The sequence below is a fragment of the Oreochromis niloticus genome, linkage group LG17 (assembly GCF_001858045.2).
Source record: "Oreochromis niloticus isolate F11D_XX linkage group LG17, O_niloticus_UMD_NMBU, whole genome shotgun sequence".
NCBI classification, from domain to species: domain Eukaryota; kingdom Metazoa; phylum Chordata; class Actinopteri; order Cichliformes; family Cichlidae; genus Oreochromis; species Oreochromis niloticus.
Genome location: NC_031981.2, coordinates 32606882 through 32630522, shown reverse-complemented (window position 1 = coordinate 32630522; position 23641 = coordinate 32606882). Strand labels below are relative to the sequence as shown.

Below are 23641 nucleotides of genomic sequence, written 5' to 3'. Positions count from 1 at the left end.
CCAACTGAATTTAATTCACATTTTGGGGACAAATATGTGTTGAATTTTAGCAGAGAGGCAGGAGCTTCACACCCCATCACCCACGCCGTGGCTCTGCACGTAAAGCTTAAAACGTTACAATTATACGCATGTATTACCAAAACGGAGGAGTTCTGTGATGTGTGGAGCCATACTCGTGTTTAAGATGCAAAGCACATTTGCAGCTTCATTTCAAGGAGTTTTTTTGTTTCACTACATTTAGTTTATGGCAACTCTTACATAGATTTACAGTTTGTCTGGGGTTTTTTTTATTATTGTACTGCATTTTTATCAATGAACATACAGGACTGCATCAGTAATATGTCAGTGCTATACATTTGTATAAAACCATTGTTTTCACATAAATGCATTTCCTCACAAGAAAACCTGTAACTGAAACACTGTAAAATCATTTATATGTCATTTAAACCCGTATATTTGTCTGAAAATTGCAAAGGTGCCATATCAAATGTAGATAAATTTGCTCATTCGGTAATAATAAAGGTGAACAACAAGAATGCAGTGCAGCCTAAAGGGCCCAAAGATCACCAGAGTCCAGTAATGATTTTCTGGCCTTGTCTCTTTCACACAGGATACAAGCAATTATAATCTGAAGAACATTATTCTTTGTAGAAACAGATTTTTGCAGATTGGTGAGCCTCCACCCATCTTTACTTGTGAGAAACTGACTCTATGAGATGCTCTTGTTATACCCAGTCATGTTACTCAACTGTCAACAGTTAATCTAAATAGCTGCAAAATGTTCCTCCATTTGTTTCTTTTTAACACCTCTTACTCTCCAGCCTTTTGCTGCCCCGTCCCAACTTCCCCGTTCGTTGCTGCCATAAACTTCAAAATTACACAGTTTTTTCTTAAAGTAGCCTCAGTGTAAATATCCAATGTGTTTTCTATGTTCTACTACTATGTTCTGCGATTTTGCCCAGACTGTCTTGTAATTTGAAAACATAAATCTTTTGTTAATCCACAACAATTTTCCTTTCTTACTAAATCCCTTCCCCCAGTTTTCTAAGGTAGATGTTGAAAAGACAGGATTTTTTCTTTTTTTCTATTACTTACATAAACTCTGAGTTTGAATGTAAGCTCTAAAACTTAAGAAAGTATAGTTAAAAGTCCAAAATGTATGCCCTGCTTCACATTATCCAAAGCGAGCCAGGCTGCGAGTGTGTTTCAGAGATAACACAGACAGATAGATAACTTCACACCTCTGGGCAATTTAGACTCACCAGTTAACCCCTCTAGTGTGTCTTTGGAGTGTGGGAGGAACCCAGTGAATACTGGATCCTCCATCTGGATAAAACAAAAACAAAAATAAACACGCACACAAAAACCCCCCCCACAAAAAAGCATCCATATAATTCTTCGGATAAATCACGTTCAAGGTAAGCCTCGTCTACTTGAACTATAAGCTAAGAAAAATGCTTCAAATACTTGAGATGCAAACATGAGGAAAGGGTGAGGTGAGGCGCTAGAGAGAAAGGAAGAGCCAAAGCGTGTGCGTGCGTGCGTGTGTGCGTGTAGCAGCGAGCGAGGGAGGGAGAGAGAGAGAGGTGGTGCAGTTGAGCGAAGTGAGCCTGGAGTGAGTGGGTCGACAGAGCCGAGGTGACAGTGGAGAATGGAGAGGAGCCCGTCCGCCCGGCGAGCTTTGACCGCGGCGAGCAAAGGAGAACCCACTCGATCCTTTCCTTCTGGAGCAAGTGCGCAAAAAGAAACCGGGAGGAATTAACTAGAGCGGGACGGGGGAGGGGTGGGGGGGCAAAGGAAAGGAATGGCTGATCCTCTGCGGAGGACTTTACTAGCGAAACTCCGGGGGAAGAAATCCAGGAAAGGAGCGACGGTCGGCGGTGGATACGGCTCTCCTGCTGCTGCCGCTGCGGTGAATGGGGCCGAGAAGGTAAAGAAAAAGTTTTGCAAACGCAGCGAGACTCCGATGAGGCTCGCTCCATAGTCTTGTTCGCAGACCTGGATTGCATGCCAGAGAGAATGAGTACGTACGAGAATTATATTGACGCCGCTGTGGTGCAGACAGAGGGAGTTATAGCAGTAGCGGAGAGTCGCGCAACGCAGTTGGCCGGCTCACGTCCCGAGAGCGAAGTCGCGGGGGCAGGGTTCGGGTTAATGAGGAGCTCCTGGGGATCCCACTTCAAAGAGACTTGGCGTTTGGGGGGGATGCTTTTTGGGAGGGTGATAGGAGCAAACAGGGGCACAGGTCCGCTGACAGAGTCACCGCGGGTGTTCCACTCTCTGGACCGCAGGTGCAGAGAAAACACTGCGTTTCGGTCGGCGATTCAATCGGGTTTGGGGACAGTTCAAATCCAGTTTTAAGCAGAACGCAGGTACAGGCGCATGTAGGGGATGGGAGACCATCAGAGAGCCGGTTTAAAGGAGCTGATGGCGAGGTTAGAGAGCCCAAAGACAGAGGGTGCTCCCGGCACATGGTAGGGACTGTTGTGGCCGTGCATGAAAGCAATGCCAACTGGAATTTTGACAGCAGACCGACTTTGGAGACAAACGCACGAAATTACGCGGCACGCGTGTGTCCAAACCGCATGTTAAAGAACACCGAAGAGAATGCTGTAATCAGAAATATTGAGAGCTATGATCCTGACTATGCCGGGGACGTTAGAGGTGGTCTGCTGAGTCCCACTTTTTTCCCCACTGAGTTAGAAATATGCGACGTGAACATGGCATCCCTGTGCGCCACAGAGCCCTCACTCACATACCCTTTAGACAGCGAAGATGACGATTACTACGATAATGAAATTCTGCCCTTCTATGAAACAATCAGACCAATGACTGACAGTGAGAGAGCAGAGACTGTAGAGCTCACCCAGCCTGGTCAGGATAAAGGACAGGCTGGTGATAGTAACAGTGCCCAGGAAACAGACAGGCTTAGGAACCAGCTGAAAGAGGCTTATTACCTTCTTATCAATGCTATGAATGATATCAACATGGATGTCCAGCAGATCGGTGGTGGTTTAACTGAGCAGCAGGCCACCTCATCGTGTAGTAGCCACTCCAGGGACAGCCTGTGCTCCAGGTTGTCTTTGAAAAACAGGGACAGCGACTCCTGGTCGTCAGGAGAGGACCAAAGCCCTCAGCAGGTGTCAGACACCGACTCACTGCTGCTCTGTCTCACTGGGATTGTAGAGGTAGGAGTCAAAGGCAGGCTGAAGAGTAAGAGCATGGCGAACTTGTCTTTCACCAAAAAACCTACTTTGTCACGCTCTACAAGCGATGGAGAGATTAGGTACCAGGACGCCTTCTCAGAGAGTGTTCAGGCTTGTGAAACACAAAGTGCTGAAATCTGTGATGATCAAGAAGCTGAACGAGGTGAAGGAGGCACAGAAGCGGGTGAGCTGTCTGAGCCTCGGGTGTTCTGCAGTGCCGTCAGCAACGAGGAGCTGCTGCAAGATGATGGCGTTGAAGAAGAACGGGGCGGGCAGCTGAATGAGAGCAGTGGCTCCATCAACAGCATCACAAGTTCCTCAGACAGCAACACCGAGACGGCAACACATCAGGGTCACAACAACAAGCAGGAGCTGACTGAACTCCAGACACAGGTGGCCAACACGGTCAACAAAGGTCACGGTGTCACTGTCAACAAGATGCAAGAGTGGATGCACAAAGGGCGCATGCTGTCTTCTGAAATGAAGCAGCGCATTGAAGGCTCATCTTTGCCCCGTGGTGGCGGCCAGAGCCAGGACCGGTCCTGTCCTCAGGTGAACCCAGGAGGCTGTAAACCGGGGGCCCAGACATCCAGCCGAGCGGGTAAATCTGTCAAGGCCAAGTCACAACAGCACCAGCAGCAGCAGCCAGGTAGGACGGCTACACGGCATGGCCTCAACTCCCGTGGATCCTCTAAAACAGAGAACTCTCACCTTCCTTCCTCCCTTCTGATAATTATCATCCTCCTCCACTCATAGTACACTCCTTCTGGTGGCGGTCCACCCCGCACTCCTCCTCTTCTGGATGCAAAGCAAAGGGACGAGACACCTCAGACCTCTTGCTTTCCTTTTTATTTTAAGACTCTAATCGGTGGCGGGTTTCTATCCTTCACACTAATTTAGGTGCATTTTAACACCAGATTAATAGCACATCAGGCCGTAGGTCGGATTACTCACAGCGTAGTTCAGTAACAACTAACTCACTCCTGGTAGAGCATTGTTAGTGGTGTTGGTGGTGGGATTTGTATGTGTGTGTGTGTCTATTGACTGGATTGACATTTGACTATCTGATTATGAACATATCAAATGACTTTCTGATTGTGCTTAGATGACAGAGAAAACATCTGTATCATAAAACGGCTGTTACCAGGTGACACATGTTGTCATCACCCGTCATGCAACCAAATGCCAGATTAATCACGGGATTCAGAAAGTGTCTGTGTGGTAAGCTTTTATTGGCATTTAGCAGCACAGGATGTGCTCTATGGATCAAAAACATGCCCATGCCTTTTAATTTCTCCTCTATTTTTTTCCTCCTGTGGTAGTTTCCTATGTTGCGGCGCATGTGTTCCAGCATGCCTGCCTGTGAAATGTGTGTGTGTGTCTCTGACAGTGTTTACCATAGTAAGACGATGATGTGCCATGTGTGCAGGGTGGTGTTGACTGTCAGTGTGCCGGACTGCTAGAAATAGTGTGTGATCCGTGAGGCCGCTCCTCTGTTGGCTTAGCATAGCTCCAACTTTACAGCTCTTTCCTCTCCAGCCTTTTAGTTAAAAAATAAAGTCAGGGCTCTTGTAGATATTAGTTTCCATGCACCCGTTCACCCAAATCTCATATTTTCCCCATTTTGTTCAGCTTCCCCAACTGAACTTTTCCACAGCTGTGGCCAGAGGAATCCAAAAGCAGGAGAGAAGCCACTGCAGTTATTTTCTGTGGTAGTGGTAGTGGTGTGTGTGTGTGTGTGTGTGTGTGTGTGTTTGTTTTAGAGTAAGGGGGGCTGGGCTGTCATCTTGCCTTCCTCCCCAGTCATTTGCTTTGGACAGCTCCATGGTAACTTGCATTTTAAAGAGACCTTGGATTGAATATTTAGAATGCCATTCCTGTTGTTTAACATGTTTGCGTTGTGTCACTTAATTCGCCACCATGAATGAACAAAATGAAGGGTGATTAAGTATTTATTAAGGTCAGCCATGAGCTTATCTTGCCCTTGCGGGCCTCCACACCATACAAAGACCCATTTAAAAAAACAAAAGAAAGAAAGAAAGAGATGCCAAAGCCGCAAAGTTCCTGTTAAATGCTTTTCTTGGCCTAAAGCTCTTAATTGAATTCATTGGTAACCCTTGGTTCATGGAATTATTTATGTATTTCTGACTTTCTAAAAATAGACCAGTTCCTCCCCTGTGAGTATTATTTGGAAATTAAAACCTCAGCCTAAAATCGTAGCACAAAAATACTGTCTGAATTACACTATAGCTAATTTATTTTTGTCCTGACTTGTCCTTTAATTACTGTTGTAAAAAAAAAGTGTCCATTATTGTGTGTCACTCCTTATGTGTGGGTGTGCGAAATTGTGCACACGAGCATTCATTTGCACATCTATGCTGTGAGTGTGCATGTTTGTATTTGCAGTGTGAGGATTTATAGTTTTGTTGTGTTTAGTTGCAGTGGAGCAGCAGGTGTGCCGGCAGGCATTCAGTATCCAGGTGTCATGTTTTGGCCAGAACTGAGCTCAGGAGTGGTGTGTCAGTCAAAGCTGATATTGAGACTGAGCCATAGATAACACAAATACAGAAGATTCACTCCTGGGAGGCAGACTGTTTATTTTTTTTAACTTCTTTTCTAGTACTCTGTTCATTTGAGTCAAATGTTTCTAACTAAGTCTCCGGTCACACATGTGTGGAAACCAGTCCCCAACCATCTGGCAACCAGTTGTTGCAAGGGAAAAATGTGAATTTCCTGACTGGTTGTGAAGGTTGATGGCAGTTTACTTTGAAGGGGACTGTTCTGTTTCCAGTTTGTGTTGTATTTTTTCAAATTTTACTATAGCACAGAAAGTAAACTGCAAGTGTTGTCTCCCACACAAACGATGGGTGACCAATATGCTAGCGACCAAAGCAATCATGGTGCAGCAGCCTCTTATCCACCAATTTCACCCGGATGCAGCCAGTAACATCCAACACTCACCAACTTGTCATATTTTTCCCAAGCGTCCGGCGGATGCCAAGATGTCACCAAGCAGTCTCTAGGCCGGTGTGACTGAGTCCCATGAGGGCCGCTAAGCCTGTAAGCCAGCTTATAGATGGACATTTTGGTAGAGTTAGGTGAGAAGGGCCTTACGACTGTACCATCAGGCTTTTAAATATGAAACCACAGTTACCAGCTAAGTAGTTTAGCTCATTGACGAAAGACTAAATAGTGAAAAATAGCTTTTGTCTGGCTCTCTCCAAAGCTTTGCTGCAAATATGAAGCCGCAATCAACAGGGAGTTTGCTTAGCTTAGGTTAATGCATTTAGTGAAAACAGCTAGTCTGACTCTCATGTACAAAATCTGCCTACAAGCACCTGTAAATCCCAGTAATTACAATCAGTGTTATGTAAGGTCTATAAGAGTAGGCTATGAGATATGCTAAGCGATATCTTGTTTTTCTGCAGTTTTTCTGCAGTTTTTAAATATAAAAGTGATAATTTAATAAATGCACAGTGTACAGAGTAAACAAATGAACAGATGTAATGTTTTAATCAGTGAGCTTAAGTGATGCTGGTAAGTGAACTGTGGATGGGCAGAGTCATGCTAGCTGTTTTCCCTATGTTCCTGTCCTAAGCTATGCTAACTGCAATGTCATTACCTTTAGCATTAACATGAGACTGTTCACAATAACATTTGAGACCAAGATTTCCTTAACTCCAAAACTGTTGTTTAAAAGAATAACATGTCAAGCATCACATTTAATATGCTGTGAATTAGGTATACTGTTTAGCATTGCTTAACCCGAATTCCTAACTCCAAAGCTTAGATGGGAGTGCAGGTGTAATATAATACTACTCGACTGCTGTCAAGTCATGTCAGAACGATGTGGCGTTTGGTTTCTGCATTATGCCAGAAACCTTGTTACAGAGCTGCTGGGTTTTTTGGTTTTTCACAGTGATTTGTCTTGTCTGGTGTCTGTACGTGGACAGATTTATGGAAGATGGTAGCTCTAAAGACAGATCAGGTGATGAAGGAGAAACTTGAGGCATCTGGGTTCATACCTGGAGTTGTCTGAGTCAGATGACGGTATCTGCTGCAGAGGTGGGGCAAACATTAAGATGGGGATGATCACTGCTAAACAATACTACCTACAGTGAAAATTAAAACTAATGACAGGTGAAATAAATGCCAATGATCATACTGTTTCAATGCAATGGAAATCCTCGGGCCCTGGCATTCATGGGGATGACTTTGAAATGTAATGTTAACCTGTACATTGTTGGGCAATGAAAGTCTTTCTACCTGGCACGGTCAGTCCGACTGCAGGTTATCAGCGACATAACAATCTGTTGATTGCCTGTGAAGCACAACAGCAATCAAACTGAGGTTCATTCAAGGCCAGATAACAGATGATACCATAATATTGACAGAGAATGACTACAGATCTCTGGTAAATGTTGTGGGTTGTTAACTTCTACCCAGGTTTTCTTTGGGCTAGTAGAAACCTGAAATTAAGACTTGCCAAAAGAAGGGGAGACATGATGTGTCTGAAGTATTTAGGTTGAAAAATGTTAAAGGCTTTTATGTAGAGCACCAACTGATATAGAAGTTTTAACATGATTCATGATATTTGATGATATTTTCCATGGTATTAAGTGGGATATACCCATGTCAGCTGACATATTGGTATATATTTTTTAGACACACAAACAACTAACAGATTTCCCTAACATCTGTCATGTGTTGTTATGTTTTTTAATGGTTTACAGTCTGCCTGCCTCTGCTTATATCGGAGAACAAACTATGCAACCTCAACAGTCATAACATGGTTGAAGGGTGTTTCTAGTGTCATTTCATTCCTTTTTAAATTTCCATTTATCGGTTGTTATAAATGGGAATACCAAGAGATAATATCGGCTTGCTAATAAATCAGGCTCTACTTTTATGTAAGGATTTATGAAGAGGCATTTAAAAATGTTCTTCTCTACAAGGGCTTCCTGCTCCTAAAGGTGTGAGAAACCCCGGTTTAGGTGACAGATTGGGGGACTTACACAAAGAGGCAGGTGGTTTTAATGTTGTGGCTGATTGGTGTAGAATGTAATAATTAGGAGGCAGCTTTAAGAGCTGAAGAGCTTTCCTGAAAGGCCTTTCGCTTACTTTTAGGGACTTGTCTTAGGATTGCAAGTGTTTCAAGCTTAATTGGGTAATTATCTTACAGCGTCCTTCCTCGGGGGCATTTGATCAGTTTTTCTTTTAAACAGAAGCAATAAGACAGGAAAACAAGCCCTACATAGAAAAGATTTTGGGTTTCAAGCCAACATACCGAAGAGGAAGTGCCATTAGGAATAGGCTACGATGCCAGGACGCCTCAGCAGGATACAAGTGTTGACATGTGATGCAACCCTGGATGATCTCAGCTCTGCCCGCCTGTAAAAAGAAAAATCTACACCAAGAATCATCATTAGCATACGAATGAAGGTCAGCAGTAATCTATGGCACACCGCAAAAGATTCCCTCTGAAGGAGGCTCCGAAACTCTGTATTCACAACAAAGTTTTGTCTGTACGGAGGCGAGAACTAGCTGGTGTGTTTTGCACATATCAAAAGAGGAGCCTCTATAAAGAAGGAATTTAGGGAATAAAAGAACCGCCTATGGGAAAGTGGATCAAGCGCTTTGTCTTAGAGGAAAAGATTCAGCCACTCAGAAGATTTAGACATGAATATAATTGGGTCTACTGTCAGGCTCATATGGCACAGGTCCACAGCAGCACATCAAGTAAATAAGATTTTTCTTTTTTTCTTAGGAAGGTGCATTCCTTGTAGCACCTCAGACAAACACAACACTCCTTTCAGTGCGTGCACCACCTCTCCTTTTCTCTTCATTTCCACCCACAGACATGCACCCGTGTACCATCTGTCACTTTCAGGTCAGAGGTGTGATTTATTTATTTTTTTGCCTTACAATGAACGCATTATCTTCACACAATGATGGCAGAGGCAGACAGGCTGTGTTAGCTCTGGTATGGAAATATTTTGCAACTGGGTGCTACTAGAGGAAAAGAGCTGTTTTTCTGGAAGGCTGTCTTGCTTTATGTGGCAATGTAAGTGGGAATGAGTGAAAGGGGCTTATTCACTAATGCTAATTTTCACAAGACGTACAAAAAATCTTTCCCTACCTTACTTTGAATAAACAGACTTGAGCTAACAATTATTTTCCAGGTCTGTTAATGTGTACTCCATAACAGAAGGCTGTAAAATGTTGGTGAAAGATGAAGCTGCTGTCCAGTTTTCTTCGTTTCGTTGTTTCATAATGTGTTATGTAGTAGTATGATGGTTATTTCAGTTGCTTCTAGCACGACTCAAAGACCAGTTGGTAAGCCTGGCCAAGACTCCTCTAGCGATTAATAACCCACGGCCAGTGTTCACCTTCAGGGTGGTTGTCATAAGGTTTGGTAACATTCTTGCTTCAGGAGGAGAATAACAGCTAACGATGATAGTGTTTTTCATAGTTCAGTACAGAGATAAAGGACATTAAGCTCAAGACCCAGTCATCATGGGGAATGGCTTATTTATGGATGCAGTTAACAGTAATAGCTCATTTATCGAGCAGGAACATTAAAACAACAGTAATGGCAAACAAACAGCTAAAAATATAGTACGGTACAGTAAAGCTCATTTTCTATATAGCAGTAGGTACAAAGTATAGAAACAGCTTAATGCTGCTAACCTTCTCTGTTATTTTGTAGGCAAATTCTGCAGACAAATCTGAGGATATTGTGGTAGAAATGCTAAATCCTAAAATTAGATGCATCCTTGCATCTGTTGTTCCATCAGAAAAACAACAGGCCTAACGTTTTCTGTTCATTTTGATATGTTTTTGACTCTTTTGGCACCCTAAGTGTAATCGTGGTATGAAGATAGTCGTTAAAGGGAGGCAGACCCACAAATTCCTTTGTGTGTTTAATATCAAGACTGAATGTTCTGCAGTTCAAACACTGAAATGCTGGTGTAAAAAAGTTGCGAGGAGAAGGCAGGCGTTTAAGCAGTTTGATATGTGACAAGAGTGAAAATGGCTAAAGTCTCACTTATTAAGTCAACGCAGCAGGCTGCTGTTTGCCAGGGCAAGGTGTTACTCATGTGAAGGAGTGTGACAGTGCGAGGAGACAGCAGCCAGGCTGTAAATCTGGAGCTGTGGTCTGGAATGCTGTTCATGTCAGAACTCGCTTCCTCTTCCAGTTATGAAAGACCCCTTAAAGAAGATGGCATGCTGACAAAATCTCTGTGCACAACTGTCTCACCTCTCTGTAGTCTTACGGTACCAGGTTGAGCACGCAGTGCTTTGGATTGGTCGTTATAATCGTTCCTCCATTCTGCCAAAATGTTCCTTCCATCTCCTATCATGTCTTTTCCACACTAGTAATCCTTCGCTTGCTTTTCCTACAATCTATGTGTGTACCCCCATTTTTTTAAAATTAATCTGGTCAATTTAGAGTTTTTCATGCAAACTATCAATTGTAGCCTTAAGAGGCTGAAGTTTTGAACATCTCGTGGTGCTAAAAAAATCCTTTTTGAAGTCCACGCCTTTGTAATCTATAGCTTACAGTCACCGCCTTCATTGTACTGCACTTTCTAAAAGGTTTCCCCTCATAAGTTTCCAAATATAAGTAAAAAGATTTTTTGCAGGCTCAGTTGAAAGGGCAATAAGTAACTGCCAGAACATCTGAATATAAACCATAGCAGATTAGTAGAGGCTGGCTGCTTAGGTCTACACATTAACTCGTGGGGCTCAGTGCATCACCACTAGCTTAGTACACTTTTGCCTTTCTCCTGGCAGTCAGCACGGGCTAAAACTACTAAACCTCAGGCTCTTAAAGAGCCCAAACCAGGCTAACGCAAACATGTTGCTGTTCCAGACACAGTAATAAGAAAACAACAAAAACTTAAAATGTGCTTTACATCCTATACCAGCGGTCCCCAACCTTTTTTGCACTACGGGCCGGTTTATGTCTGACAATATTTTCACGGACCGGCCTTTAAGGTGTCGCAGATAAATACAACAAAATAAAACCAACCAACCCAAAACAAAGAGGGTTTATTGATTTATACATAACATGGGAAAAAACCCAGGGAAACCGAGTTAATGATAAAAACGATAAAACCATAAATTTCACACTTGAGCCTCAACTGTCACGGCCCGGTACCAAACGACTCAGAGACTGGTAACGTCTGTGAGTCGTTGGGGGTTGGGGACCGCTGTCCTATCCCACTGCAGTTCCCTTTTAATTGAAATGAAAGAGAAGACAGAGTGATGTGATTGGTTGTTTTTTCCAAGTTGTTATTTCTCCCACTTTTTTCTTGCCACCAGGACACTGAAGACCCCCCCCCCCGCACGCGCGCATTCACAAATGTCTTATAAAATCATCTGAAACCCAAATTTCATTCATCTTTGTGTCACGGTTGCAGCATAAAAAACATTCGTCTTTTTTTTTTTTTTTTGTGGTGAGAGGAACTACATAATTGATGTTTATGGGACAACAATTGCTTTATAATGCCGTAGATCACTGGAAAGACGGGAGACACTGTTCAGAGATCCTGGTTGACTTCCAGGGAAAAGCAAATGCTGTGTCTTTGTCCCACCGTCAAGCTTTTGTTAACAATGATAATAATAATAATGATGAGCATGGAAAACTTTGTTTGCTAAGTAGAAGTTATGGAATGTAAAACCATGTGATTTTAACGTCCTCTCTTGCATGATATTTATAGTACAGTCAAGTGTGTATGTACTGAAAACCCTGTGTTAAAAGTCGATTTTGTAAAGTGAAAATGTTCTCAAGTCTATAATTTGCTGGATAGCCTGACATGCATGGAAATGTATTTCCTTGAGGAAAAGAGATGTTGTCATTATAGCATGCGGAGGGGCTCGTCTGGTAGCTGCTGAGGATCAAAACAGTCTTTTACACGAGTCTGCTGTACAAGTTCAAGCAAGACCCTGCCCTCAGCACCTCGCTCTCCCTGTCACACACACACATGCACACACACACACACATGCACACGAGTTGTTTTTCTCCGGCTGCATCTGCTAGCAACCTCTGTAAAAATAAAAGCATGGCATTTGATTTACAGGCCAAGGTGTTTTTTGATTGCTTGGAGGAGACTTTCTTGCAGGAGCTCCTTTGTTCCTTTCTTTGGGCCATCGAGGCACTGCGTCATCTCTCTCTATTATTTGGCCTTTTTACACTGTGCACATATCACCATCAGCCTCTCCACACGCCCTACCCTCTCGGCTTTATTTTCACAGCTGTAACACCAGCAATTTCTCACATCCTTCCATCTCCTTTTTGAATTCAGAACCCACATGTTCTTGAAGCTCACATGAAATAGGATGCTAAAGATGAGGTTAAAAAAAAGCTGAGGTGCTGCAGGGGATTGTGGTGGTGTGATTGAAAGTTTGACTTTGGGTATAAAAGCTATTTAACGATGGTCCATCCAAAAGTCATAAAGCAGAGAAATCAAACGAGACAAATCAAAGATGTGGCTCCAAAACACAGACGAGAGAGAGACGAGATGAAATCTAAAAGCTTATAGTAAAATATCACATTTCCTCACCTGTGGTTTTTTGATACAGATGTTTTCTTCATCTTGTCATGACATGAATAGCCTGAGATCAGTTCCTGTAATTCAATGCAGTTTAGAAATTACTTAAATGATAGTGATCAGGATGAAAATTAGTTGTCTCCTGGCATGAGGCTGTAACTCTCTTCACTCTTGCTTCCCTCAGCTTTCATTGAGAATGTCCAGACCTCCTGTGCTAATAGCCGAGAGGCGGGCAGGACCAATGAGAGTTCATCATGGAGGCCACAGCTCACCACCATCACTGTCTCCAAGAAGCGCAACTGGTTGCAGCAGAGCTCCCTTGGGAAGAATCAGTGCACTAAGGATGAGCTTCAGGGAATGCTGGGAGCTGACGAGGAGGGCAGCCAGGGTTTCCATCAGCCACTTCCTTCTCCTTGTCCCTCCCCAGACCACCTGAGGCCCTCAAGGGGAACACCCCCTCGGCCGGTTCGCCTGCAGCTGCCTCAGGTTAGCCTCGAGGTCTCTCTTTTTAAAAGGATGAGCTACAGATCAAGCAAGAGTTGGCCAGTTAGCTTACAGCTAGCCTGGCTCTATCCGAATTCATTTAAGGCTACAAACAAAGAAATAGTCCCAAAGATAAAAGATAATAAACCCCCAAATGATATAATGAGGTAACCTGAGAATCTGAAACTGTGTAGCTAGATGCTTCCAAAGTTTATTCTAAGTTGAGCTAACTAGTTAAATAAGCCTAATTTCCCATTAAGTCTTATACTAATGCAGAAATGCAACCAGCAGTTTTCTGGCAAAGTTTAACAAGAAAATGTGTCGTTTTAGGTCAGCGTTAGTCCGGCAAAAGTGTCTCATCACCCTCATAGCATGGACCCAGCTGAAGAAAACGATGCTGATGATGAAGGGGAAATTTGGTACAATCCCATACCTGAGGAAGATGAGCATAACAATTCTGACCAACGCCCCCGAGGGCTGACCGCCCCTCCTCGAGGTGAACCCCAGAGGAGGTCCAGCAAAGGCACTGATTTGGTTCATGGTGGAAAGACCCTAGATGGATCCGGCTGTGGTGGGCCAGAGGCCCTTGTGGAAAGCCTTGGTGGCGGTTCAGGAGATGCAAGTCAGGGGAATGCTGTGCATTCCACAGAGGTACTACATACGAACAGGCAGATGCTCGCGTGCAAACCTCAGGAGGAGGGGGGGCCTTCCAGCAGCAGACCCACAGGTAAGGCAGAAAAAAAAGACACCCACACCTTCCCACATTCTAACTTCATTTCCTGCTTTTCATCAGCTTCTTTACTCACTTGTTCCCAGTAATTTTCTCTGGTTGATGCTTGAAGGCCAATTACACTCTTTGTCGCTTTGCCAGTTTCTCTCGGCAGATTTTTGCGGTTGTGCACACCTTGAGCACTAATCAAAGTTAGTGTTGACAATGTTACCAGTCAACAGATAAACAGACTTTTTTTAGCTCAACAGCTACCAGCTCTGCTAAGCTCTTACAAATAGAAATTAGTATATCACCTATAAGTGCTGGAGTGTGTAATAAAAAAAAATAGTGCACTAAGAGAGGCAATCTGAAATTCCTCTCAAAATCTTGTTAAAGTTAATTTTATACCAATTGGTCAATCTCACAAATTGATTTTAAAGTGATTAAATTAAACTTAGCGCTACAACCTTTCATCCAAATTGGCAACTCAAAGTTTTAAACTCTCAAAATTTCAATTAACATATATCAAAAGTTTGTAATAAACAGCCAGACAAGGAGAGTTTCTTCTTCTTTCTCTTTCGATCGGCACAGACAGGAGCCACGGCTGTCAAGTCTCATCGCTGCATATCAGTGTCCCTCATAAGTTAAACTTAGACAGACAGAGGAATTCATTCCTCCTGGCTAATTCATTCCTGAGAGGAAAGAATATCAATTTACTTGTTATTCCAGCTAATACACTCACACACACACAGAGGGCTGTGAACTTTGTATATTATGGCTCATTGAAACACCTCTCCTCAAGAAAACAAATTCAAGACCTAAAGATTTATTTGCAGAAATAAATGAATCGTAGCCTTCTGCCTTTTTCACTTGCTGCGCTTTTTATTTACTCGTGTGCTTGAAAGTCGTTGACAACTCTGCTCTACAGCGACGAGATGATGATGACAGCCAGCACACGGCTCCCTGTCTCTTAATAAGCCCCGGTCTGTTTTTTCTAACTTCCGACTTTTTGTTCTCTGTGATGTGGCAACATGGTAGTTTGAACCAATTGGCACATCTTGAGCTGAGCCTATAATTACAACTTTTGACAACGCTTTTCTGTGGCACGCAACAGCCATTTTTTTCTAGCTGTGTGAGCACAAAAACAGGCTAAATGCTTTGGGTTTGGAAATCTAATGCTTCAGCTTTAGCGTTCTCAGCAAGAGTTCCACAGCAGGGACGAAGAAATCTTAACAAACCCAGTAGAAACCTTTCCCTCCACGGCTACACCAGCTTTTTAAGAGTTAAAACCATGATCACTGAGACGTTGAGCTCTTGGTGAGGGCTAACAAATGTGCTCTTGACAAGGACACAGGTTTTGATTGGCGTATGATAAACTCCTTCATCCTGGCTCTTGCTGACATCACATGTGGCTCAGCAAAACTCTCTGCCCTGAGAGACTTTCCTTGTAGGATTAGGATTAAATCAGAATGAGGCTCAGTGTACCAGCCCAGGAAAAGCACTAATCATGCTGCACTAATTAAATTTAAGCTTCTTTTTTTGGTGCACCTTTCATTGTCAGACCGATTTTGCCATTTTGCAGCGCAGAGGAAACTGGTTAAGCAGATGAGTAGACATAAGTGGAGGCCAGACTCCTTTGTTCAGTAAATTTTTTTCCAATGTTCAGCAACATGCTACTATTCAAAGACCTGTTCCTCATTTACATCCCGTAATGCAGTTTTGGAGCAGTCAGTAGAAGGTGTGCGATACTGTTGGTTTACTTGTTGCCTGAAAACGAGACAAGGGAACAGCAGTGTTGTTTTTCCCCCCCTCCCGCTCCGGAACTGCCTCCCTCTCTGCTGCCTGTTGACTTTGCAATTGATTCCTGTGGGTTTGTCGACGCCATCCCACACTCCGCCGCAAAAAAAAAGAGCAACATGCTCGAGTACGTGTCATCAGAGAGGAAACACTCACTGGCTACTGGTTGATTATTCATTGTGGATGCAGTGGGACCTTTAGTTTAGCTTTCTTTCCTTCGCTGTCTTTCTTCATCTTTAGTTAGAAACCTCCTCTCCCTTCAGAAATTGCTATGTGCATTAGGGCTGCAGAATGACACAGCACTCCTCCTTTAAACTGGTAGGCAGTGCTGGGGGATGGTGGGCAGCAAAAAGGACAACAGCCGCCTTCAATTCACCTAAGCCTGTAAGGGACCCAGATAATGACCAAAACAGTTTTTTGGTGTTCTTTAAATTATGTCAGATTTTCTTTCCAGCTCATATTGACTAACATTGTTTCCTGGGTGAGTGACCTGCTTCATCACTGACCTCAAAGCGCTAAGTGCATTAGTCTGTGTTATAGCACACAATTATCAGTGAGTATCTGCTGAATCTGGAAGATTATTGATCAACATATTACTTACTTTGGCATTTTATAGCTTTGAGGGAAACGCATCGGCACTTTTTTCATGTGGTTGCCGTCGATTGCTTGCAGTCGTTCCACAATTTTGCAGAGTGGGAAGATTGATTGATTACTCTCCAACTCTTCAGGTCAACTTAGCTGGAAGATTGTGAACAGGCAGAAATGTCTAGCTTCAGAAGTGTTGGTAAGCAGATTTCTTTTCTGTTGAACGGAGCCGGTTGAAGTTGCTTTTTTTGCCTGTTTTCAGTGTTTATTATAGATTGTGTGTAAAGGTTTGGCATCACCACCATCATGTTGCCTATTGGTTTGTGGTCCAGAATTCTGAATCCCAATACTGACCATTTTGTCTTGCTTATTTTTGGAGTTTACAGAGACTATATTTGGATAAGAGGGTTTACTGTAGCATCAGCTGTTGGTTTTTGAAGAGCGGTTTCGAAGCCTCAGCTTTACCGTTGTGACCATTCCCATCTCTCCCTCCCCCAGCGTTATTAAAAATGTGGTCTTGGACTCCACATTTTAAAGGGTTTAAACTTAATGGGCTTAAACCTCCTCCAACATAGTTATAGCAATTTGTATGTTACTGTGGCTCTTCATAGGTAATAATATGTTTAACTAAACCTCAGCAAAGACACGTGTTTGTTGGTAGTAACATCACTATAACCGCCACCATGTGCCATATCTTTTATCACAGCTACTGTATTTGTGTTTAAGTTACCACATAATGGGTTGGGTGGCCACATTTTCTAAATGTGCCCATGCCACTTACGATATATTTGTCTTTGATCTCAGATTTATAAAGGTTTTAACTACAACAACAAATATAAAAGAGTGCTGCCGCAGACTTCTTCAGTCCAGCCTCTCTGTCACTCTCAACTATTTTCATCTTTTCTGTTTTCTGTTTCCAATTCATTGTGAAAATGAGACCGTACAGACACCACTTTATCTGCCGGGTTAGAAATTTGACAGTCCCTTCATTGATTGAGTGTGAATAGGGGCATCTGTTGAATTAATGAAGCTGTGCAGATGTAGATGACTCTTTGCGACCATGGTTTTCTTCTGTTCGGCTGGCTGGTTCTTTTTCCCCTCACCGGATACACTCCAGACTCCTCGTGTGCTGCCTATTGAGTGACTTTTTGTCCATTTCAATGCTCTATTTGTATGGAGAATAATGATTGATGGACTTTGGGGGTGGTGAGCTTGCTGTGTTCCCAATCTGCTGTTCCCTTTAGCGCCTGTTTGGGGAATCTGACTTGGCCAGCACTCAGAATGGGATCAGAGCTATTTCTGGGGGATGTTTTGGTCACACTGGCAGTTGAGTTTGAAAGTTGGCCCTGGTTGCAAGTTACAAAGAGCTCACGCCTCTGAGCTGAAACTGGGAACCTAATCTATGCTGACGATTGCATGGTTGGGTCTGGAGGAAGTCAACAACTTTGTGAGGGCCGCACTTCAAAACCAGAACAGATTCCTTACCGGATGTTAGATGTGAAGTTAAGGTCACATAGTTTTCTCATAGCTCTCTCTTTCTGCTCTGTTCTTCATTTCAGCACCAGAGCAGCTGTGGAAAACTTTTCTGGTCTCTGCTTTTAGGGGAGAAAACATTAGTGAAAGGACAATTTTTATATACTGGAACTAAATATACATAAATTGGAGGTCATAAGTCACACAAAGGTAGTTCATAGAGCTTTACGACTCTTTTCTAAGAGTCGTAAAGCTTTCTTTAAGTAGTTTTCTTCCAACTACAAAAATTCAAAACTTTTTCCAGAGCATAGCTATCTAATGTCTTAATCTTGATAGTTTTTTCCCAAGCAGAAGTCTAAACAAAGCTCATATATTATATTAAAAGTAAAAAATCCTCACGAGGAATAATTAATTGTATTGCTTCATAATTAATTATCTGACTCTATGAACACAGTGCTGTCCAATAAAATAATTCGGCTCCTTAAACAGGATAGCTAATTTGAGTGTAGCGTTTGACCTTCTCTCACACTTCAGCTCCTGTTTGTGACCGAATGGGTTGTTTGTGTCAGCAGACGGTGGACGGTGGCTGGTAGCTGTCTTAGGCTTCACCTATGTAAATTTGAGTCACTGTGCTATACCTCTTGACCATCATTTTAACTTTTAAAAACTAGAATTATCAGAAAAATAATGTGTTCTGCAGTGAAGTTTGTATGTTTTGGCAATAAATTTCTAATATTTTATTAGTTTCTTACATAGCTTAGCTAAGTTTCCTCTGTTAGTTTCTTAATTAGCAGTTATGTGTGTGTGATATTCAGCTGAGTTAAAACCAGGATGTATTGTTGGTATAAATTAGGATTAAATCTAGGTACGATTAAAGTCAGCTTTTGAACCACTTACATTATAAAGTAAATTCTTTTAAAGCATGTAGGACTTGAACTGCATCAAGTAGCAACTCGCATAACCAATACCTTTAGCAAAATTTACACTTCTTTGTTATTTCAACATTTGTACTGGTGGATATTTGAGTGATATGAAATACTTTTTAAAAGAGAATTCTTTGCTATCCATTGCTATTTTTTCAAAACATTAAAAAAACCCAACAGTTACCAATCTTGGGATCAAGTGGACCATGAAGGATCCACCCAGTGCATCCACCTGGGAAAATAAGGGCCTATTTGTGGGCCACATTCGGAGAAACCTTTAAATTTGGACAGGCTTCATTGCCTTGCTATGCTGTAAGCAGCTTCCAGATGTGAAGGATGTAGCACCTGAATCGGGATGCACAGTATATGAATCAACTATACAGGCTATGCTAACCAAGCTTGCTAGAAGATGTGGGCGATATAGCATATCGTAATATTTCAAGGACATTTGTGATAATTATATTTATGACAAATGTCCTGAAGAAAAAAAACACTGAACAATGTTTTATCACTTACCGGAGCTATCATAAAGCAGCAGCAGCATTAGAGCAAACAAAGTGAGAGCAGTTTTCTATTCTTTTTTATCCAATGAGCTACTATCAGTGATGACTCTGTGTTCTTCTGCTTCTGTCCCAAATGGTAATAATTTGTTCTCTCACGCTTTGTTGGGGGTTATCGTGGTGGCTTCCTTCTTAGGTACTAAATCATCATTGTATGCTGGCAGGCTGCTTCCAGTCAGCGTAAACTCATGGTGTTGCCATATCATTGATAACCACGGCATTATTGTGGACAGTATGGTACAGCTGTAGTTGCTAGCTTTAGTTGATAACTTAGCATTCTGCCCTCTTTTCCAATAATGGTCATTTCTAGCCCCCCAAAATATGGCGGCTGCCAAAATGCTAACATTGAACTTTCAAAAAGAACCTCCCACAAGTGAAATGGTGATTTCACGGTGGTTACGTCCATGAATGAAATTTAATTCTGATGCTAGTAGCGGCACTCTCTCTCATTCTTGCTTTAGCTGTGTTATTCTTTGCTATCAAGTCACTTAGTCTCTGAGTAACGTTCTTCACTTACCCTGTGTGATGAACTTAGCAATTCATCTCTATTTATATTCTGATATTTATTTACTGCATTTACTATATCTGTGCAGTCGTTTTTTTAGATAAAAAGGAGTTGCATGTCAACAGTTACCACATATCTTCTAGTATGTTTTTCACTCGAGGCAGTGTAGTGAGACCGATGTGGCTGCAGGCTGACTAGAATTAGCAGCCTCTCTGTCATTTGAGTTACAGCTGAGGAAGAAAAGGCCGGCAGCGGTAGGCGAGTGAGGCTACATGAGGAGTGCTTTGGCAGGGGGCCATGTTGTGCTAGCGAGGAGGACTGCATGCTTGGATATATTAGCAGAGGTTTTGTAACCATTGTAATGAAACGGCCCTGCTCCTGCAGCCGCTGAAAGGCCTTCCAACACCGAATGATTTGGAGCCAAGGGGGAGAGGAAGCGGCTTAAAGCTGAGCTTCGGTCACCGAGTAAAGAAACTACAGGACAAGTATGCCATTCACCAGTTTATTTACACTCCCCTTGTTTGTCAGCACACCCTGGTTCTTTTTGTTTCAACATTTAACACACGCACATTTGGCACATGCACTCAAGTGAATACCAGCAATTTTACAATCTTGAACTCCAGATTATTGTCTCCCTCCGAGGCTTATCAGAGTGTATGCAGAGCAAATAGTTTTTCTCATGTTCACTGTCAGACACACACCGCTAATACACACTGTCTCACATTCTTGCTGACCAGGTGCCTGATAATTGTTTAATTGCAATACACTTCATATTATCTCGCTATTATTTCCATCTTGGTAATCTTGTGTCTGCTGTCAGTTGTATTTGGCAATGAACTGTTTTTCCCTCGCCTGTACACACACCCTACACTCCCTATTCTTACACCTGTCTGGTGCCAGTACTGTGATAAAGCATTGTCATAAATTCCTGAGCTTTGTTAAGAGGTGTCAGTGGCTGAGGGCAGCAGGATCAGGAAGGGCATGTGCTTATGTGTGTTTTTATGAAAGCACTCTTGCTTTGTGTTACAGTAATACACTGCGTGCATGTGCATGATAAAATGTTGGCGGTTGACACAGTTAGCCAGCTCAGGTGTCCTCCAGAGGAATGCAGACCTTTTGCCCTTTGACCTAAGAACATGGCCCTGGAGGGCTGGGTGTCAAGTCATCGCCCCTGAACCTAAGCTTGTGAGGTGTCACGTTACCCCGCTGGCTGCTGCCACAAGGCCAGAGGCTACAGAGGGCACTGCTTTCATGTGTGTGTATGTGCCACAGTCATACAGTGCAAGTGTTATTACCTTTAGGATTAGTGTGTGTTGCCTCGGTCCATGTTGGTTATCCGAAGAATGTGACAGCAGCAGAGAGCTGATGATTCTCGCTCTAGAAGGCTGTTACTGAATGCATTTGTTAGTCAGGTAAATGAGCTAATGTAGGTCATAAAACGTGGCTGGTGTGTTTCTACTGTCCTGTGTTTTAATTCAGCAGTGATGCAACAGCTGTCCTTACTGCACTGGCACAAGTTCAATAATTACTGGGATGACAGTTTGATTGGAAACAAACTTTTTCATTCAAATTCAAAACTCAAGACGTGTGCGCGGGTGCCGCGTAAAGGTCTGTAACTAATATCATCTATCTGTGTTAATAACACAATGTCAATATTTCGGTTTTAAATATCACTGATATTATAAACACTAATCATGATGCTCCTACACAACTATTAAAAATATCCTTGTTTATATAATCTTGCTCAGATATTTCTCATATAAATCTTTTGACGCTGGTGCATTTTGCCTTCAAGCTTAACTTGAACATGTTGAGGCTGCCCAAACTAAGAGATTAGCAGAATCTACAATATTATAATTAATGTAATACCATGTTTGGTTCTGGTAGTACAAGCATTGTCTGGACAGCAACGGCACAGTTACTTTCCTTAATCAGATATATGCTCAGTCTTATATAAAGTGTTGTAAAACAAATAGCCATAGGCCTATTTTAGCGAGGATATTGTCTGACATGTGTTGTTTTCCTGTGGATGTATTGTTACCACTTTAAACAAGAGACAGGATTGTTTTTACTGTAAATTAACTGACAATTCTCACTGTTTATGTACAGCCTGTATTAAATGCATGTTTACCAAATACACTATTGCGCACAAAAACCCGTGGGTTCAATCCAATACGGGTTCTAGTTGTACTCTATCTGATCCGTACTGTAAATCAGATTATAAGAGAACAAAATGAGTGATCTGTTTTTACATGTATGAGGAATTTCACTTGTAAAATCCTCCCAAACGCTCTCTGTATACGACCCCTGATGTTTGGTGTATTTGCACTACCAGTGGTCTCCACCCGTTTTTTCCCATCTTAGAGCACCTCTGTGTCTATTATAGGCAGGAAGCTGTGACAAGGAAGGCTACTCAGCTGGGCTAAAAGGAGTGTAAACATGGTTTGATGAGGAATGTGAGAGAACAGCCGTGTTCATTTTGTACATTCACCAGTGGGCTTGCCAGCCTTCCAGTCGACCATCTAGACCTCGGAGTGCCTGGACAAGGGGCGCCTTTGTCCCTCATCTGTCGGCTACACCCTGCCCTGCTCCTGCCCCCCATCTTACCCTTCTCTCCATCCTGTTGCACCTCCTCTGCCTCCCTCTTTTCACCCGTGGGCCCTCACCCCAGAATAGCACAGCGGGTTCCCTCAGAAAAATAGAACTGGTGATGTTGGCAGGATCAGGCGCTCTCTGCTTCTTCCTCTGTTCACTTTGTCGCTCTCTCCATATTTGTCTCTTACATCACTATTTGTTTCCAGAATTTATTCAGAGAAAGTAATTAGCCATTCAAAACAAAAAATACATTAGTGGCTTAAACAAGGAATCTCAACTCAATACAATTCATAGTGTGAATGGGTTGAATAGCTTCTCACTGCCAACACTGAGGAGCTATTCACTCGTATTGCTTAATATCTAGGCCAGATCTAAAAACACTCATCAAAAGACCTTCAAAAAGTAAATTCCTTCTCTGAATCATGTGTTTCAGCTTTAATCTTCCTTGACCCATGCAGTGAGTTATCACCTCTTTAGTTAAAAAAAGGAGGTAAGCCTTGTTAAAGGAGTGCTGAAAGCAGAAAATAGTTATTTAAGTCAGGTTCAAGCTTCCTGTAGGGCAGACTAGGAAGGATGCTCATAATTTGACATATTCCACTTTAATCACTCAAATCGTAGCTGACTCTGTGTCAGCTCTTTCCGTTTTTATGCCAGGTAGATTTTTGGGGCTTGGAAGATGACAGTGTGTTTGGCTGTGTGGACCTGAATTCAGACCAAAGGTGTAGATACCAATAGAAAGAATATGCAAATGTGCAGTTGTCAGTACAAGTGTTCAAAATTCAAATGAACTATGAATCAGATTCCTGGATCTGAAATGAGTGGCTTGTGTTGTCAGTTCCTGATAGCAGAGCCTTCAGCTAATTCTTTTGATTTTTTTGTCAGTCATTGGCATCGCTTTCAGATACAGTCAGCTATTTTAACCAAGAAAGCTTAGACAGACCCAGAGGATAGAGAGGAGACAGTGACTAATATTAGTACTGGTAGGGAATAACTGTTTAAGTTCATAGCAAGAGACCAAAACTGGTTACTGGCAACTGGTAACACATTAGTCTTAAAAGCTGTGTCCGTATTGAACTTAAATTCTACTGCATATTCTCCAAAAAAGACCAAAGTATTTGAATTATTTACCATACACTAAAATTATGATGAAAGCTTAAGTTCTGTAGACTAAACAGTGGTTGTCAGACACTCTATAGACACAGAAATTTTCATGTTCATTTAGACATCAAGGTAGGCGAGAGCTGCCTA

General features: G+C 42.5%; 1 protein-coding gene across 2 annotated transcripts in view; it reads left to right on the top strand.

Moving 5' to 3' along the window:
• Window positions 1-1802: 1802 nt before the first annotated feature.
• syde2 (synapse defective 1, Rho GTPase, homolog 2 (C. elegans)) overlaps window positions 1803-23641 on the top strand; it is a 48614-nt gene continuing 26775 nt past the window's right edge. For both annotated transcript variants that reach the window (XM_003452353.5, XM_025899546.1), the window contains exons 1-3: window positions 1803-3855; window positions 12948-13249; window positions 13577-13973. In XM_003452353.5, coding sequence (XP_003452401.2) covers window positions 2472-3855; window positions 12948-13249; window positions 13577-13973 — 2083 coding nt within the window. In that variant the 5' untranslated portion in view covers window positions 1803-2471. The remainder of the gene's footprint in view (window positions 3856-12947; window positions 13250-13576; window positions 13974-23641) is intronic.